General features: G+C 48.5%; 1 protein-coding gene across 8 annotated transcripts in view; it reads left to right on the top strand.

The window, feature by feature from the left end:
* The window catches only part of TIAM1 (T cell lymphoma invasion and metastasis 1), a 164,652-nt gene that overhangs the window by 122,855 nt on the left and 24,971 nt on the right, over positions 1-16,826 (top strand). For all 8 annotated transcript variants that reach the window (XM_027699788.1, XM_027699787.1, XM_027699789.1 and 5 more), the window contains 2 exons: positions 4,329-4,415; positions 7,474-7,698. In XM_027699788.1, the coding sequence (XP_027555589.1) occupies positions 4,329-4,415; positions 7,474-7,698 (312 nt within the window). The remainder of the gene's footprint in view (positions 1-4,328; positions 4,416-7,473; positions 7,699-16,826) is intronic.

Consider the following 16,826-nt stretch of genomic DNA (forward strand, 5'->3'; position numbering starts at 1 on the left):
TTTCCCACCCCTTCACTTCTTCCACCTTTTGCACCCCCTCACTCCTTCCACTTCTTCCATCCCTTCACTTCTTCCACCTTTTCCACCCCCTCACTCCTTCCCCCTTCCCACCTTCTTACTCCTTTTGCCTTTTACACCCCCTCACTCTACCTTTTCCACCCCTTCACTCCTTCCACCCCTTCACTCCTTCCACCCTTCCCACCTTCTTACTCCTTCTGCCTTTCCTACCCCTTCACTTCTTCCACCTTTTCCACCCCTTCACTCCTTTCACCTTTCCTACCCCCTCACTCCTTCCACTTCTTCCACCCCTTCACTTCTTTCATCTTTTCCACCTCCTCACTTCTTCCACCTTTTCCATCCCCTCACTCCTTCCCCCTTCCCATCTTCTTACTCCTTTTACCTTTTCCACCCCCTCACGCTTTCCACCTTTCCCACCCCCTCACCCCTTCCACTTTTCCACCCCTTCACTCCTTCCACCTTTCCCACCCCCTGAGTCCTTCCACCCAGCGTCATGACGAGGACACGGCTGGGAGTGTCCCTCTGGGTGGGAGGCATCTTGAGGTCTGTGGCTGTCCCAAAACAGGCTTTCCATCTCTTTCCCCACCTGCCAAGGTGGGTTCCTGCCTCACCCCAACGTTCCTGAGGCTGGGGGAGCCTGGCCCCAGCCCTCAAGGATGTCCCATGGACGCCTGGAGCCGGAACCTGACACATCCGACCGATCGAGCACAAAACATAAAGCAGGGGAAGTCCTCCCTGTGTAATTTCAGCAAAATCTCTCATCTTTATGTAGGTTGTTCATACTCCTTTTAGCTTTCAAGTATTTCAGGTTACAGACCTCCAGCCTGGTGAGTTTGCCCTTTGGTCTGGCAATTACAGTTCTGGGGTGTGTTTTAAAGTTATCTGTGCAGCCTACCCTGCAGGAAGCCAATCTGCATCTTTTTGCTGTTTATCTAAATATTCTGTTTCAGTGACTAGAATAATCCTGAGTCCCCAAACTGCTTATTATACAGCTGCAGGCCATTTGAACACTGAGCTCTGCTACAAAGCAGTGGCTCTGACTGTGGCTTGAATATTGAAGGCCTAAGAAAAAAGTATTAACCAGTGATAATTATGTTGTGCCTGAAAGCACTGTGAGTGTTGGGGGTGTTGTAGCATTTCCTGTTTATTTCTTCTTTTTTTTCCAAGTAATAAATGGGAAAGACCGTGAAATGCACTGTCATGTCCTGTGAAATGAGATCAGCCCTGTGAGACGTGGGACGTGGCTGTGCAGTGGCTCTGACCCTGTGGGGAGGGAATGCTGAAAGCACCCTAAAAACCTGGATTTTCTCTCACTGGAAGAAAATAGCGAAACTTACTTTGCCTCTAAATGACAGAGGAATTTCTGTAGTCTGTTCCTTGTAGAAGCAGTGCTGTGTGTCCATGCAGTGACAAGCTGGTGTGAAATCATGCAATCCTGGAATGGTTTAGGTTGGAAGGGACCTTAAAGATCATCTTGTTCCAGCACCACATCGCAGGGCAAGCCCACCTTGGGGAGTGTTTTGTAGTGTTTCTACTCCCACTAGTGTGCCTGGAGTGTGTGGCCAGTGTTTTGGACCTTGCCAGTGTTGGATCTCTCAGTGGGATGCTGTTGCTGATGCCTGGGCATGTATGTTCTTGCCTCTTTGGCTGGTACTTTTTCCCTCTTTGCCAAGACTGTACAGGCAGAAATCAGGGTGCACCAGCAGTAAGAACCAAGTCCCAGGAAGGTGCTGGCATGTTTATCAGCAGCTGGCTCTCACAGGGGGCTGAGGGGATTATCTGGAGGCAGATTTGTTCAGGTATTGTGCTGGTTCAGTGAGGCCACGAGCACTCAGAGCTGCAGACTTTTGTTCTCCTGTCATCAAAACTTCGCAGTGAAGAGAAGGCTCTGTCTGGGTCACCACCCATCTCCTCCCACCTGTGTTTCAGAGTCCATGCACAGTTTGATAATAATGTTTTTGGCAGGAATGCCAGCTTATGCAATCGCTGTTGCTTCCACCCACTCCTGCCCTTCCTCCCCTGCGATGCCAGCACACGTGTTTGTGTGGAGCCCCTGTGGAATTCAGCCAGATGGAAACTCTGCATTCCTACTATACATGTGTATATATAAACTGCACACACATATATACACACACACACACTTGGCTGAAGTGTTTCTCATCTGGGTGGCAGCAAAAGCACTGGCACTGCTGTGAGACAGACGTGCTGCTGCTGCAAATTGTGTTTGAGACCCAGCCACTGCCACAACTGTGGAAATAAAACAGTTTATCCTTGCCCATCTCTCGTCCCTTAGAGCTGAGCACAACGTGTTTAATTGCTCCTTACACCCTTTCTGCCAGGAATAACTGCTCAAGATTTATGGGTAGGACTGGGAGGTGAATTAAGAAGCAACTACATGTGCATTTAAACCTGATGGATTGAAGGAGGCAGAGGTCTGATCACAGAGGAATCATAGAATCACAGAATGGTTTGGGTTGAAAGGGTCCTTTAAAGCTTATCCAGTCCCACCCCCTACCAAGGGCAGGGACACCTTCCACTATCCCAGGTTGCTCCAAGCCCCGTCCAACCTGGCCTCAAACATTCCAGGGATCCAGGGGCAGCCACAGCTTCTCTGGGCAACCTGTGCCAGGCCCTCACCACCCTCAGAGGGAAGAATTTCTTCGTAATGTCCCATCTCACCCTGCCCTCTGTCAGTTTGAAGCCATTCCCCCTTATCCTGTCTCTCCAGGCCCTTGGAAATAGTCTCTTTCCATCTTTCTTGTGGGCTCCCTTCAGGTCTTTGAAGGCTGCAATTAGGTCACCTTCTCTTTCTCCAGGCTGAACTATCCCAACTCTCTCAGCCTTTCCCCACAGGAGAGGTGGAGCCTGGGACTGCTTGGGCATTCTCATCTCCTCACAGTTGAGCCCCAGTGAGCTGCAGCTCAGCCTGGTTTTAACTGTGTGGTGTTTGGCTCCAAACCAGCATTTCAGTTGCAGAAAGGTGGTGGTATTGGGAACTGATCACTTGTGCTGACTCAAACTGCAGTCTTGGGCATGCTCTGCTATGCTTGTGGATCAGGGTTTTCCAGGTAGGCTTTGTGGTGATGACAGCCAGTAACTACCATATTTTACAGCTGCTCTTTTAGTCGAGGGGTTTTCTCTCTGCCAAAGCTGGAGTGTTGAGTGAGCTTCACAAATTTCATTTGATTCAGCCTGAGGAGCTCACATGCAGGCTCCAAGTAGCTCAGTAAGTCATGGAAGGCCATATGCTTCTCACTTCTAGGCTGCCACGTTCTTCCCCCTCTTTTCTTCTTCCCTTTTTTTTTTTAAATCATGGATAAAAAAATAACTCTCAGCCATAAGGATCAACTTGAAGGGAATCCTAAGGTCAGAATAGGCTCCCAGTACATCTGCACCTCTTGGCTGGTGGCTGATTCCATGTCAAACAAGGGACTCCCCCCAGAGGTTTGTAAATGTTTTTCTAGTCAGAACAAGAGAGAGCAAATGGTTGCCTGCACTCATTCAGGGAGCCATGAAGTTTCAGAAAGGCAAATGTTCTGCTTTAGATAACTCTCAACAGTAAATAAACAACCCGCATTTAACCAGGCTCCTTGTATTTCCTTTACACGTTGTTATCTTACGGTGTCACACACAAATGGCAGGAAAGTCACCCAAACAAAACGTAACAGTACCATTTGCTCTGTTTAAATTAAGGCTGTGTCAGTACTTCCACTATAAGGCTGTTCTGTGAGTCTCTTGTGTAGCACAAAACGTGCACTGAGCTGAGACTTGGCAAAAAACAGCTTGTGCCATGAGCAGCTGAAAATAAAAGGGAAAAGAGAAAGTAGCATTTTTACCAACTTGTCCAGCCCAGGAATCTGAAAAAGTAGAAGTCAGCCCTGTGCTTTAGCAGGAGGTGGTGTGCCTTGTCTGAGTTCAGGGTGGCACATCAGCCAGAGCTCTCCCATTCCCAGCTGCTGTCGGTGTGTGTCCCAAACCACAGCTCTGTGCAGCTTTTGTCTGCAGACACCAAAACTTCCTGAAGAGACCTTTTGTGGCGACAGAATTGGAAGTCTGTTCCAATGTTTTGCAGCTGTGGTATCCTCAAATGAGGCTGTAGTTGATTTATACATAAACTCAGAAATTCAGTTCAGGTTTTTTGTTCAAGCCGCTTTCATTGTTTGACTTTCCCGTAATGTCTGCAGAGGTTTAAGGGAAAGGGGAAGGGAGGGATTCCTGACTGCTCGCTGCAGGGAAGCACAGCCTGCTCTGTAGTGTCTCTGGTTGTTAGGACAGGCTTTTCCTGACCAGCTCTCTGGGTATCTCCCCAGGTTTCTCTCTGTCCTCCGTGGAAGAAGAAGGGATTCGTCGGCTCTACGTGAACGGCGTCAAGGAGACAGGCCTAGCTTTCAAAAAAGGTAAAAACACTTCCCAAAGTGGTTTAATCCTGGTGTAGCTTGTAGGAATGGGAGCTTTACAAACACACCAAGGGTCCCAGTCCAAAAGCAAATAGGGACTTTTGGGAAGAACCTTTGGTGCTGGATACAGGGCTGTCCTGCTCTTGGGATCAGCTGTGCTGCACAGTCAACCCCTCAGTTTGGAGTTGCTGTGTGTGTAGCAGGGTCAGAGTGTCCCTTCTAGCCAGAAAGAGGAGCAGAGGCCCTCTCAAGTGAGTCACTGCAGCATAAACAAATACAGTAGAAGCATCAGAGTGCTCCCAGTGATTGGGATTGCTGCCTCTGGTTCTGCTTCCAGCCTTTGCAGTAAGCATGGCAGCGCTTGGACCAGAAGCCAGCAGGGATAACTAGGCTGCCAGCTCATCCCAGGGCAGAGCAGGATATGGCTTAACTGCATTTTATCCAAGCTGAGGCCAGCCCTGACACTGCCGTGTCCTGACTGCTTTTCCCATTCATTGCCATTCCTGATGTGCCAGTGCTGCTGCATGGGATGGGCTGCTCAGGGAGCCAGGCAGCTGAGAACTAACCAGATTTTGAAGTAGAACATGGGCAGCATGAGGAGTAAGAAGACACAGAGTCCTCAGAAACACCTTCAGGGTTTTCTTGGCGAGAGGTTATATGGTCTCGCAGCGCTTATTCAGCAGTTGGCTGTTGCCAAAAGCTGCTCCAAAAGCTGGTCTGCTCCATCCCTTGGCCTTGTGCTGACTCTGGCACTCTGAGCCAGCCCGGCTCCCCGGCTGGGTAGAAAACTGCTGTGGCAGTTTTTGTGACCCCCTGGCAGGTGGAGCTGGTTTGTGTGGCAGGGAGTGAGGGACAGAAGTGGCACAGTGCAGGGACAGCAGAAATAGGAAGGAAGAAGCTGTGGGCAGGGGCTGGGGAACAGCCTGGAGTTTCACCCAGCTGTGGCCTCTAACCCCAGCTTCAGAAAACCACATAGGTGGTTCTGGAGGCTGCTGTGTGTATTTGTTAAGCTTGACAAGACCATCTTTCTCTTTCCTGTCCCTCATCACCCTGGGTTGGCCCCGTACAATTCCCTGGCTAACAGGATGAATATCCTGCCAAAAGCCCTGAGCAGGGGGTTGGGGGGCTCTCTGCCAGCCTGCCACAGGGAAATGAAACCCTGGGGGCTTCCTGTGGGGAGCAAAACAAATGTGAGGGTGAGGATGGAGGGGGTTTCAGCAGGGCTTCCCTGTTCTGCTTTTAGTTACTGTTTGAAGAACAGTTTGAATGGATGTGTGAACACAGACTGCCTCCTGTGGGGCTGGAGTGCTAAAACATCTGATGAAAACTCAGGATTATGTTGCTCTTCAGAATTGATCTGAAAAGCCACTTCTACATGAACAGCACTTGGCAGGATATTGTGACAAGATACCCCGAGTTCACTGAAAGCAGGGGGGGAAACTCCCTCTGCCTCCCATTATTTACATGCATGTCTCACCAGATGAGATATAGCATTTCATTCCCAATCTTTTCTCCAATTAGAAGACTTTACTTTCTCCTAGTAATTTTTATGATTTATCTTTTTGTTTCTTCTGTTGGTCTGCGTTAGCAGAGTTTGAGGTCCTTGACTGTACTGAGACAGACACGATGCTTTATCCCAGATAATTCAAAACAAGGTTTACAGAGGGTAAATGAAGCCCCAGATACAATATTTATGGTTGCAGACCTATTAGTGTGCTACTATTGTGCCACAGAATCACTAAGTAGAATAAATGAAATAATGCAAAATGCTTGACTTGCCTTGTTTGGTCCTTTTTTCAAATATGATTTTACAGTCCATTTACTTTGTAGCTATTCTATCTAGTTCACTCTATTCTCTCCAAAACCACACTCCACACTACAGTTTCTGGGCACAATTACACCTATTTAGAAAGGTCTCCATTTTCCTAGAGAAGGCTGAAGCTCTTTAGCCTCCTCCCTTCCACATTTTTCCATGAATGTGGGTAGGTACTGTGTTTCCTGGAGGATGCAACTGAGCTCTGCTCACAGCACAGGCTCATCGAGTCTGGCCTTTCATCCAGGCTTAAAGGTGGCAAGTCTCATCCTTTGCATGGCTGTCCTGCCAGAGGACTGGGTGGCACGAGGGCAGCTCACCTTGGACCCTGTGAATTCCAGCTCTCATCCCTGTAAATGCCAGGATGGTGACCGGGATGATCCAACGTCCGTGGCTGTCAGCACTGGTGCACCCTGACTTGCTGCTGCCTGCCTGACCCTAAAGTGTATTTGGGATTAAACCCTGGTGCAGTGTTTTTGATCAGAGAGTGGGCCCAGGTGGCCGTGGGGAAGGTCAGGTTTCCCGTGTCCCCTCTGAGGGCTGCACGTTGTCCATCAGCATCGCTGCCTTGCCCCTGGATGTGCAGGAGTCAGCTGTTCCCTCAGCAGATCCCCCTTTCCCTTGGGCACTGCTGCTGCTATAAATAACTCCTGAAATCAGGCTGGATAAAAACCATGACTAACTTACCATGAGCTCAGACTTGCCTTTTGTAGATCCGTGTGCTGGGCTGGGATTCAAGAAGGGCCGGGGGGACACCCTGGTAGGACTGGTAGGCCTGGAGGTGCAAAGTCCTACACCTTGGCAGAGCGGGACATATTTTCCCTCTTCCTCAGTGCCCACTTCAAATAAAAGCTTATATAGAAAGTTAAAAGCAAGAATCAATCCAGCCCAGCTGCCAACCTTCCCCCATCCTGTGTGCAGTACCTCACAAGTCCGACTGTCCTTCTGTATCTCTTTATTTAGGAGTGATGTGTTGTGTAGGGAGGTGTGTGGCACAGCAGCTGTTCCCCTTGCAGAGTTAGGAAAAAGGGGATATCTTGTTGCTGGTACATCGTGAGGGACTTCCTACGGGAGGGATCAGACCACAGATCTCACAAAAGTCCATCAAATTCTGCTACATTTGGAGTCATAAATTATTACTTTTTGTCTAGACAGGCACCAGCACTTCACACCCCCCCGGCTGAGCTCCTTGATGTCTGTGGGGAGCATTGCCGTGCGAGTCTTACCTGTTCCTCTCTGTCACAGGCCTGAAAGCTGGTGATGAAATTGTGGAGATCAACAAGAGAGCTGCTGAGGAGCTGGACTCGGCCCTGCTGAAGGACGCCCTGGTGCAGCCCGCGCTGTGTCTCACCGTGCGCACCCACCCCGAGATAGAGGAAGGGCAGAAGCTGCTGCAGCCGCCCCCACGTCGCCTGGAGAACCCCCCTGAGCTGGGTGACAGCACCCTGGTGTTTGCTGGGGGCAGCCAAGGTACTGGGCTCGGTGTGGAAACCACCAGGAGGAGGATTCACATTTGCTACGTGCTGGTGTAGCCCCGTTGATCCCTGTGTGTAAATTCCGTGGTGGGAGGGAGGGGAACTGCACTCTGAGTGCCCTGGGCAGATAATGCAGGGGGGATCTGGAGGCTGTCAGGTGTCAGCAGTGGTACCAGTGAAGGATGGCTGTGTTCGTGGTCAGGTTGTGACACATCTGCCCTCACCAAATGCGTGTCACATCCTCTAGTTGTGACCACAGAGAACTAATTACTCACTTCTGGGCAGCTCGGGAGGTGCCTTTACCTCTGGATTTGCCCACAGGAAAATCCCTTGCCCATGGCAAGGGAAGGAAGAGGGTATAAGCATTCTGTGTGCAGTTTTGGGAGCCACAATGTGAGAAGGATCAAACGCTACATGAGAGTGTCCAGAGCAGGGACATGAGGGTGGTGAAGGGTCTGGAGGGGCCACACGAGGAGCAGCTGAGGGCACTTGGAATGTTCAGCTGGAGAAGAAGAGCCTGAGGTCAGAGCTCAGTGGGATCTTCAGCTTCCTCCTGAGGGGCAGCTCCAATCTCTGCTCTCTGTGACCAGGGACAGGACCTGAGGGAAAGGCTGGATAAAAGAAGTGGTTGAGGAAGAGCAGGACTGCCTCCTCAGTGGTTGCTAGCCTAAATTAGCATGTAAGGCATCAGTTGTTGCAGTGGGATAACTGGAAAGCTCCTCTTACCTGCCTGCTTAGTCAAGTCTTACTTGCCCAGCTTCTAAATGTCCCCCTGTACCTGAAAACAGAAGAGGACACTGGTGACACCTCCTTGCTTCAGTTTTTTTGGAATAATTTAAAAAGCAGGAAAAATTAATGGAATGGCCAAAATGAAGTTGTTTCTAGCTAATTAAAACTATTCTGAGCTGAGGTGAATTCTGACTTTCAGCCAAAACTAAATGGCATCTGGATATGTCAAAATAATTGTGGTTTTTTTCCCCCCTCAAGCCAAAGGTTTCATAAATGTCAAAATAATTGTCTTGACAACTATGAAACTTTTTGGAATAAAAAGCTGGAGCAGGCGTGGGGCTGTTGATGCACTTCACTGGTGTTAAGTCAGCCTTCTCCCAGAACATGTCCAACTGCTGCAGTCACCTGGTGTAGGGGCTTCTGGGATGAGTCCAGGTGCAAACTGGAGCTAACCCAGGATGCTGTGAGGGCATTAACATGATGCTGAGCCTGAGTGAAGGACCCACAGGGAAAGACAGTTTGCTCAGGCTCAGGACCAAGCTGAGTCATGTCTGCAGACAAAGGGTCAGGGATGTACAGCCTGCTGCAACATTTCAGGATGCTGCTCTGGTTTTCCTTGAAAACCTATTGTTTGGATCCTGTGATTTGACAGGACAAGAGGAAATGGCCTCAAGCCACACTAGGGGAGGTTCAGTTTGATATCAGGAGGAATTTCTTCATGGAAAGGGTGGTCAGGCATTGGAAGGGGCTGCCCAGGGAGGTGGTGGAGTCCCCATCCCTGGAGGTGTTCAGGGAAGGACTGGATGTGGCACTCAGTGCTCTGGGCTGGGAGACAAGGTGGGGATCAGACAAAATTTGGATTCAGGGATCTCAGAGGTCTTTTCCAGCCTAAATGATTCTGGGATTCTGTAATATTCTGTAATATAGTGAGCTAGCAAAAATGTTTAGCTGATGGGAACATATAGTGGGGAAAGGGAAAGCTGGAAGCTAGGCTGGCTTTGGGAGTGGGATATTCGTAGCAAGTGGAATAGCGGGAACAAGAAAGCTTCAAAAACAGCTTATTGCAAATCCCTCTGAGGGGACTGATAAAAGCAACCTCACATAAGAATGTGGGCTAAACCCCCAAAGGCAGTTAAAATTAAACATTTTCAGGACATTTTCCCCTTTCAACTTTAATGGAAGTTTTCCCAGTTAGGCTTTTGTGCTGAAAAAAATCGAGGTAGTCGTGTACATTTTATAGACGGCCACAAGATGCCCCCATTCACTACTTAACAGCAGCTCCTCACAGGCCCCATCCTCTCATCCTTGCCTGGGCTTTTTCCCTGTAACTCTGAGCGTTGAGTCCTCACACCTTAACTTTTCACTGAGTGTCTGCCCCGGGTGCAAAGAATTGGGAATTAGGACTGCTGTATTTACGGGATGTAGTGATTCCTGAGGTAGAGCATTGACATTCCAGAACATAGGGGCTCAACAAGCAGTTTCTCTGCCACTGTCAGTTCTCTGCAGCATTATTTGGAGGGTCTTTGAGGGTCCTTTCCCTTGCTGAGGGTGAGATAGTGCAGGGTTTGCCAAATGTGTCCGAGCATCCCAGCGTGTGCCTTCAGAAGAGTAATATCCCTGCGTGCCCTATGCAAAATGAAGATGTAGGACATGGCTGATGGGCATTTCATGGCAAAACCAGACCTCCCACCTCTGCTGCTTTGCAGACACACTCCTTTTGTGCTGCCCTCAACCCGAGTCATGCCTGTCCTCCTATGTGACCTTCTCCCGAGCTGGGTTGTGCAGTTGTCGCAGTGGTGTGGAACAGCTCCTTGTGTTCCCGTGTCCTGCTGTGACCATGTGAATTTTCTGGTGGGCCAAACCACCTCCTTCCTGAATAGCTCCCCAGGAACAGGGCTAAGCCTTAGGGCTTCCTTTTCCCTTGTATTTCTCTGGCTGCAGCTGCCCTTCACTTGTGGTGTGCTCAGCCAGCTCCTTCGCTCTCCCTTCGAGGCCACGGGCGCCACAGAAGCTGGAGCTCTCCTGACATTTGCTTTCCTTCAAAACACAGCAAATGTTGAGGTGGGATTCACCTTTGTTGCTCCTCAAAGGGAGAGGGATATTTCTTCAACCAGCAGGTGTGGGGTGTCTCTGGCAGCTTCTGGAAGCACCTGTAGTTGCCATATGAAACAGGCCTCTGAGGACGATGTTCAGGTGGTGTTTAAAGCATGTCAGTGCTCTCCTTTGGGATGATTTAACCTGAGGTGGGAGTGAAATCAAGGATCTGCACCCAAGTCTGCAGTTGGGAGGCAGGTGTTTTTTGATCTTCCCCATCCACTTCCCTCTACTGAGGTGTTTGTAGAACACAGTGTTATATTGAAGCCTTTCTTCTTCTGTCCCTCTGCTTTGCCAGGGATTCGTTACCACGCAAAATCTTAAAAAGAGGACTTAAAAAGTGCTTTTATTTGGGACATTGTGGCTGTGTCTTGGGTTTTTGGTCTCAGCTACACAGCTTCTTGCAGAGAGCAGTCAAGTATGAAATACCCACTGACCTATTTATTTGTGTCCCTGTTGATTCCAGGCAGTTTGGCTGGCCAGGCAGATCTGCTCTGTGATTTCTCTTGAATGCTTTATTTATAGCACACAGATTCTGTCTTTGGTCCTCAAGCAGTGTAGCTTCCCTTTCATCAGGGGGGTGAAACACTGATAGGCCAGAGTGCCAGCAGATACACATCACCTGTAGGCACATCCATTCCCCAGAAATCCAGGATCCAGTCGACTGATCGTGCTGTCTTATCATTATCTTCCTCACTAGCAATTCTTCATCAGCTGTGAAGGCAGCAAAGGGCATGGGGCAGATCATATTGTGTATTTTCAATAGAAAGATGCTGTTGAAATGCTGTACAATTGTTTTTTTTTTAAGGAAGCTTTCCCATTGCCTTGTGTGAGGTCTTCAGTGTGAGGTCTTGAGGAGCAAAGCGGGGCTGTGTTTCTGGGAGTCGACCTCCCTGAAGCGACTGCTGGTGCTCCTGTTAAATCCAACATCTCTTGCAGCTCTTTCATCATCTGAAGCTCCCTTGTATATGCAGAGGTTGGGGCTAGAGCTGCAAATCAGCTCTGTGGCAAGCAATTACTTCACTGTAATTTTACTTAACAGGTTATTCTTGAGATGACCTTGGGATTTTTACCTCTCATTGATGTGAAAAGTATCATCTTGGGGATGATTTGTTCTTCCCCCATGGAATCTGTGCTGCATTGGGCTTGCAGAGCCACAAGTTCTGTTCCTTTCATCTCTTACTGCTTTTCCTGGCTCTCAGTCTTCCCTCCTGCATAAATTTGGCTGAGGAGGATTAGCTCTCATTCTGTCTGGAGCCCTGCAGCATGTTTTCCTTATTGCCTAAAAGGCACAGTGAGATCTGTCTCCCCTTCCCATGAGGAGTGTTTTGTCTCCCGACTCTGCTCCCCTCAGTCCAGGGAGTGAGAGGCTGGAAGCTGGAAATGCAGCAAATCTGCCTCAAATCATCAAGAAGATATTTTGCTATTAGAAGGGGATTTGGGAATGGGAGTAATATCCATATTTGTTTGTGGTCTCCCCACAGTTCACTCCCTTTTTTTTAAACTCTGGGGTAGAATTTCTGCGGTTTAGGCTTTGCACGCTCCTGTATTTTGGAGACCTCTGGCATGAGGGATAACTCTGCAGGGATAACTGTGAAGTGTATAAATCACTGTGCAGAATGGGTAAAGGCTAAAAAAGAAAGTGCCCCCCATTTGGAATGGCTCTATTTAAGATGGGAAGCACCCAGGTGTTTCTGAGGATCTGTTATTTTGTTGTTTACAAAGCACCCAGAGGCTGAAGTTACACGCTCTAAAGTCTGTGGTATAAAGCTGAAACAAACTTTCTGTGCACTGTAAGGATGGCCACTATTTTTTATTCCATCCTTGTTCTGTCACAGGTCCCGTTGGGATAAGTAATTTGGATTTCAGAATGAGCTGAGGCCAACAATAACCTTAATTTCTTCAGAGTTATTTTCATGAGGAAGAAAAAAGTACTGCTCTCATTCAGGGCTTGATTTAACAGTTCCAGGAGCATTTCCTGCCGCAGCCATCAGAGGGTTTGGGGATTAGAATTACATTTTTCATCCCAAATTCCCAAAATTCCTGCGGTGCTGCTGCGCCCCCTGCCGGAGTGAGGATGGTGTTACTGAATTCCTGATGTCCCAAGGTCTCTGAGCACACACTTCATTTGTATGCCTGTGGAAACTCCTGTTTATTCCCAAAAGACTCAAGCACTGACTCAGCTCCTGGCCTGGGGAGGGTGGAAAGTGGCCACAGTACAGTTGGTACAGGGCAAGTTTCAATGAATCTGCATTTTTCCCAAGGAGAGGGATTGAACTGAATGACATTCAGTGTAGATTTTTCTGTATTTGGCAATTTATTACCGTTGGAATGGAAAGAGAAGCAACAGAGTTCCTTCACTTCAAGAAAGACAGTGAGGGGCTGGAGTGTGTCCAGAGGAGGGAATGGAGCTGGGAAGGGGCTGGAGCAGCTGAGGGAGCTGAGGGGGCTCAGCCTGGAGAAAAGGAGGCTCAGGGGGGACCTTCTGGCTCTGCAGCTCCCTGACAGGAGGGGGGAGCTGGGGGGAGGTCGGACTCTGCTCCCAGGGAACAAGGGACAGGAGGAGAGGGAACGGCCTCCAGCTGTGCCAGGGGAGGCTCAGGTTGGACATGAGGAGGAATTTCTTGCTGGAAAGGGTGGTCAGGCATTGGAAGGGGCTGCCCAGGGAGTCCCCATTCCTGGAGGTGTCCAAGGAAGGCCTGGCCATGGCACTGAGTGCTCTGGGCTGGGGGACAAGGTGGGCATCGGGCACAGGGGGAACTCGATGATCTCAGAGGTCTTTTCCAACCCAAATGATTCTGGGATTCAAAATGGAAAGAGATTTATGGGCTTGTTCTGAAGCTCCCTATGAATTGCAGAGTTTCCCAGTTAGTTCCTGGTAGCTTGGTTGACTGAAACTATGGCAGCTGTAGCTCAGTTTTCTGAGGTCTTTGGAGAAGTTATCAGCTCTGTGGGACTTCCCAATGGGGCAGAATGCCCCAGTGTAAAAATGATGTTTCCTTCTTTCACGTTTCAGTGTTTCAGAGCAAACCAGAATTCTTTTTCATGAAAGAAAAAAATGCACACTCACCTTTTTTATTGTGGATTTATAGCAAAATGTCACCTTAAATAAAAATTTAACCTGAGCGACAGTTCCCTAACAATTTCTATTAAAATGTTCTGTTTAATGGCAGAGAGAATCCCAGAATCCCAGAATAGTCAGGGTTGGAAGGGACCTGTGGAGATCACCCAGTCCAACCCCCCTGCCAAGGCAGAGTCACCCAGGTGACACAGGAACTCATCCAGGTGGGTCTGGAATGTCCCCAGACAGGGAGACTCCACATCCTCCCTGGGCAGCTGTTCCTGTGCTCTGCCACCCTCCATGGAGAGAAGTTCTTCCTCATGGTGAGGTGGAACTTGTTGTGTTTTAGCCTCGGTGTTGTGTGGGGCTCTGAGCTGTGTAGAGCAACCTGCTCAAGAGACTGAGGCACCTTAAAGGTACAAACCAAAGCTTTCAACCCTCTGAGCCTGTCCTGCTTCTGGCATTGCTGGCACGTAGCAGCCCCTGCCAGCACATCCTCATTGCTGCCACTGGGAGGACTAAATCCAGCGTTGCCCATTCCACACCCTCGGGAATTAGATGCAGGGTTCCTGATTTGGAGGGTGAATTAGATGCAGGGTTCCTGATTTGTGGGCTGCCTTTTGGGTTAGCGGAGCTCACGTTTCTGAGCCTTGCCCCACAGCTGGCAGAGCTTGCCTCGGGGTTTTCATTTCCACTGTGTTGTAAAAAAAAAAAGTAGTCTGGCACAAAGAAGCAGGCTGGCTTTAAGAGTGGTACCAGGTATCATGGAGGTCTCGTTAAAATCTCCAACCCTGCAAACTGGAAGCAGCAGCCGTGGAAAATTTTAGCCAGGTGTTGGCCTGGTGCTTAAGCTTTCCATGATTCTCCAGGCCTTTAAGCCCCAGCACCTTTGCTCCAGTGATATAAGACTTCCTTTTATTTTGCTAGTTCTGGCTGTAAGTGGGAGTTATTTAATGGGCATTAGTCACAATGTCATGGATATTACACTGCTGAGGCAACTTGGGAGCTTGTGTGACCTCCATCTGTGCTGGTGGCCGTGTGGATTTGACCCCCTTTTCCTGCAGCTTTTTGGATTTCCCTTTCTAATTCCTTAATGTCAAGTGAAGGCAGCGAATGGCAGTGGTCAGGCAGCACTCAGGGACTGCTGAAGGAAACGAGCACGTTCTCCTCAGAGCTCCTGGCAGAGCTAAATAAAGATTTACAGGGCAAAAAGAAGGTGATGTAATGAACCTGACAGAAGTGGGACGGTAACTGGGAGGTATTAACAGGCAGGAATGTGCAGCATTATTGATCTGATTGCATTTAACAACCAGCAGATAAAGCTGCTAAAGTCGAGTTGGCTTTGGCAGCTGGGGACTGTAGAAATACCCTGAGCACACGTGCTGTGTGACTGCTCCAGTGAGAGATTGCTGTCTGCTGGGTAAAAGTGTTTATACTGCAGGAAACAGATTAAAGTGGTGTTTTAACATTCAGGAAGAGAAAAAGTGGTGGCTTGAAAGCAGAAAGCAACCACCCCACCAAAATAATTGCCTTGGTTTGGGGTGAGAAACCACTGTAAAGTGTATTTCACACAGCTTGTAATGGGAAATTAATTGCAATGAAGAAAAACAGACTGCCCCACACAGATTATGACACACAGCACTTCTTTTCTCTTATTTTTGAAATGGATAGCTTAAGGGGTTTAAGAATTCTTTTTCACACATTAATAGGGAGAACAGAAAGCTGATAGTGCGAGTTGATAAAATCTGGGCAAGGCTCAGAAAAACGAACTTCTTACAGAAAAAACTCCACTTCTTCAGGTAGATTTTGTGTTGCCAAACAACCCCTACAGGCACATCTTTTTCAAAAGTAAACCCTGCCTTTTCAGAAGAGAGGCCTGTCTTCCAGAAGCTCAGCTCTGAACTACCTTTTATGTTCTTTTCATTTCATTTTTTATGTTCTTTTCATTTCACTGATGTCCACTTTAGCCCCATCCCAGTGTGCAGTATATGTTCTGAATTTATTTCTCAGTTTCTGAATTTCAATTTTTCCAAATTATTTCTGGACACAAAAAAAGTGGAAATCTTGCACAGTCATGCAAATCATTTTTGATAATGGGGTCTAAAAGGGACACCTTCCACTGTCCCAGGTTGCTCCAAGCTCTGTCCAATCTGGCCTTGGACACTTCCAGGGATGGGGCATCCACACCTTCTCTGGGCAACCTGTGCCAGGGCCTCACCTTCCTCACAGGGAAGAATTTCTTCCAATATCCCATCTAACCCTGCCCTCTGTCAGTTTGAAGCCATTCCCCCTTATCCTGTCCCTCCAGGCCATTGTAAATAGTCTCTTTCCATCTTTCTGGATAAAAGGAATTAGTGTGTGGACTCAGCTGCTGTAAAATATCTTTATGTTGGCTTGAGGCACCCAGGAGATTCCTGGCAGAGTTCAGTCCATCACTGGTCAGTGTAGTTTGCCATAGCTGGGAGCTGGATGGATATAAAATTTGGTTTTATGTGAAAAGTGGCAAAGGTGTAGTAACACTGCCTCTTACAGCTACCTGAGCCAGAGAAAAAGTCAGAAAAAAGTTAATTGTGCACAGAGCTCTGGGGCTGGGATTAGTTATCTTCTTTTTAGTCACTTGGAGGTGACAAGAAGTCACAAAGGACTTGCCAGCTGTATCAACAACACAGTCTCCAGGAGAGTGCTCAGGGGTGCAGAGGTATTGCCATGTGGTGATGGAAATGAAATCTAGTGTTCAGTTAATGTAATGGGCTCCTAAAATTGCTAAAACTGGGTTTGCTTCCTTAAAAATCAACACAGAGACTCAGAAGTGGGTGTCAGGCCGAAACTGCGAGCCATTTAGAGTTATCATGCCTGACTTTAACCCAGGGGAAGGGCTGACCAAGGCTTGCACGGCCAAGAGCTGCATACCAGAGTTTCCATTTGAAACCACTGAGGTATAAAGGTCCTTGGCAACTGCTCACCAGCCAAGAAACAAATGCTGAATGTAAGAATTTCAATGTGACATTCTAGCCTTATCTCTGAACTGGCTTTTGTAGTTTCTGACTCAGTAGTGTGTCTGGCCATAACCTGTTTATTTTTACACCTGTTGTTAAACCTGGTGCTGTAAACCCTCCGTTGAGGTCACTGAGAGCCTCCGGCACAACGTCCTGTTGGAATGTGCTCGTGTGCGGGATGGGGCCTGGCCCTCCACGGGAGCTCTGTGGGTGCACCCAGATTTTTGGATTTTGGGGGGTTTC

The sequence above is a fragment of the Neopelma chrysocephalum genome, unplaced genomic scaffold, assembly GCF_003984885.1.
Source record: "Neopelma chrysocephalum unplaced genomic scaffold, ASM398488v2 Primary Assembly neopelma1_141, whole genome shotgun sequence".
Lineage (NCBI taxonomy): Eukaryota > Metazoa > Chordata > Aves > Passeriformes > Pipridae > Neopelma > Neopelma chrysocephalum.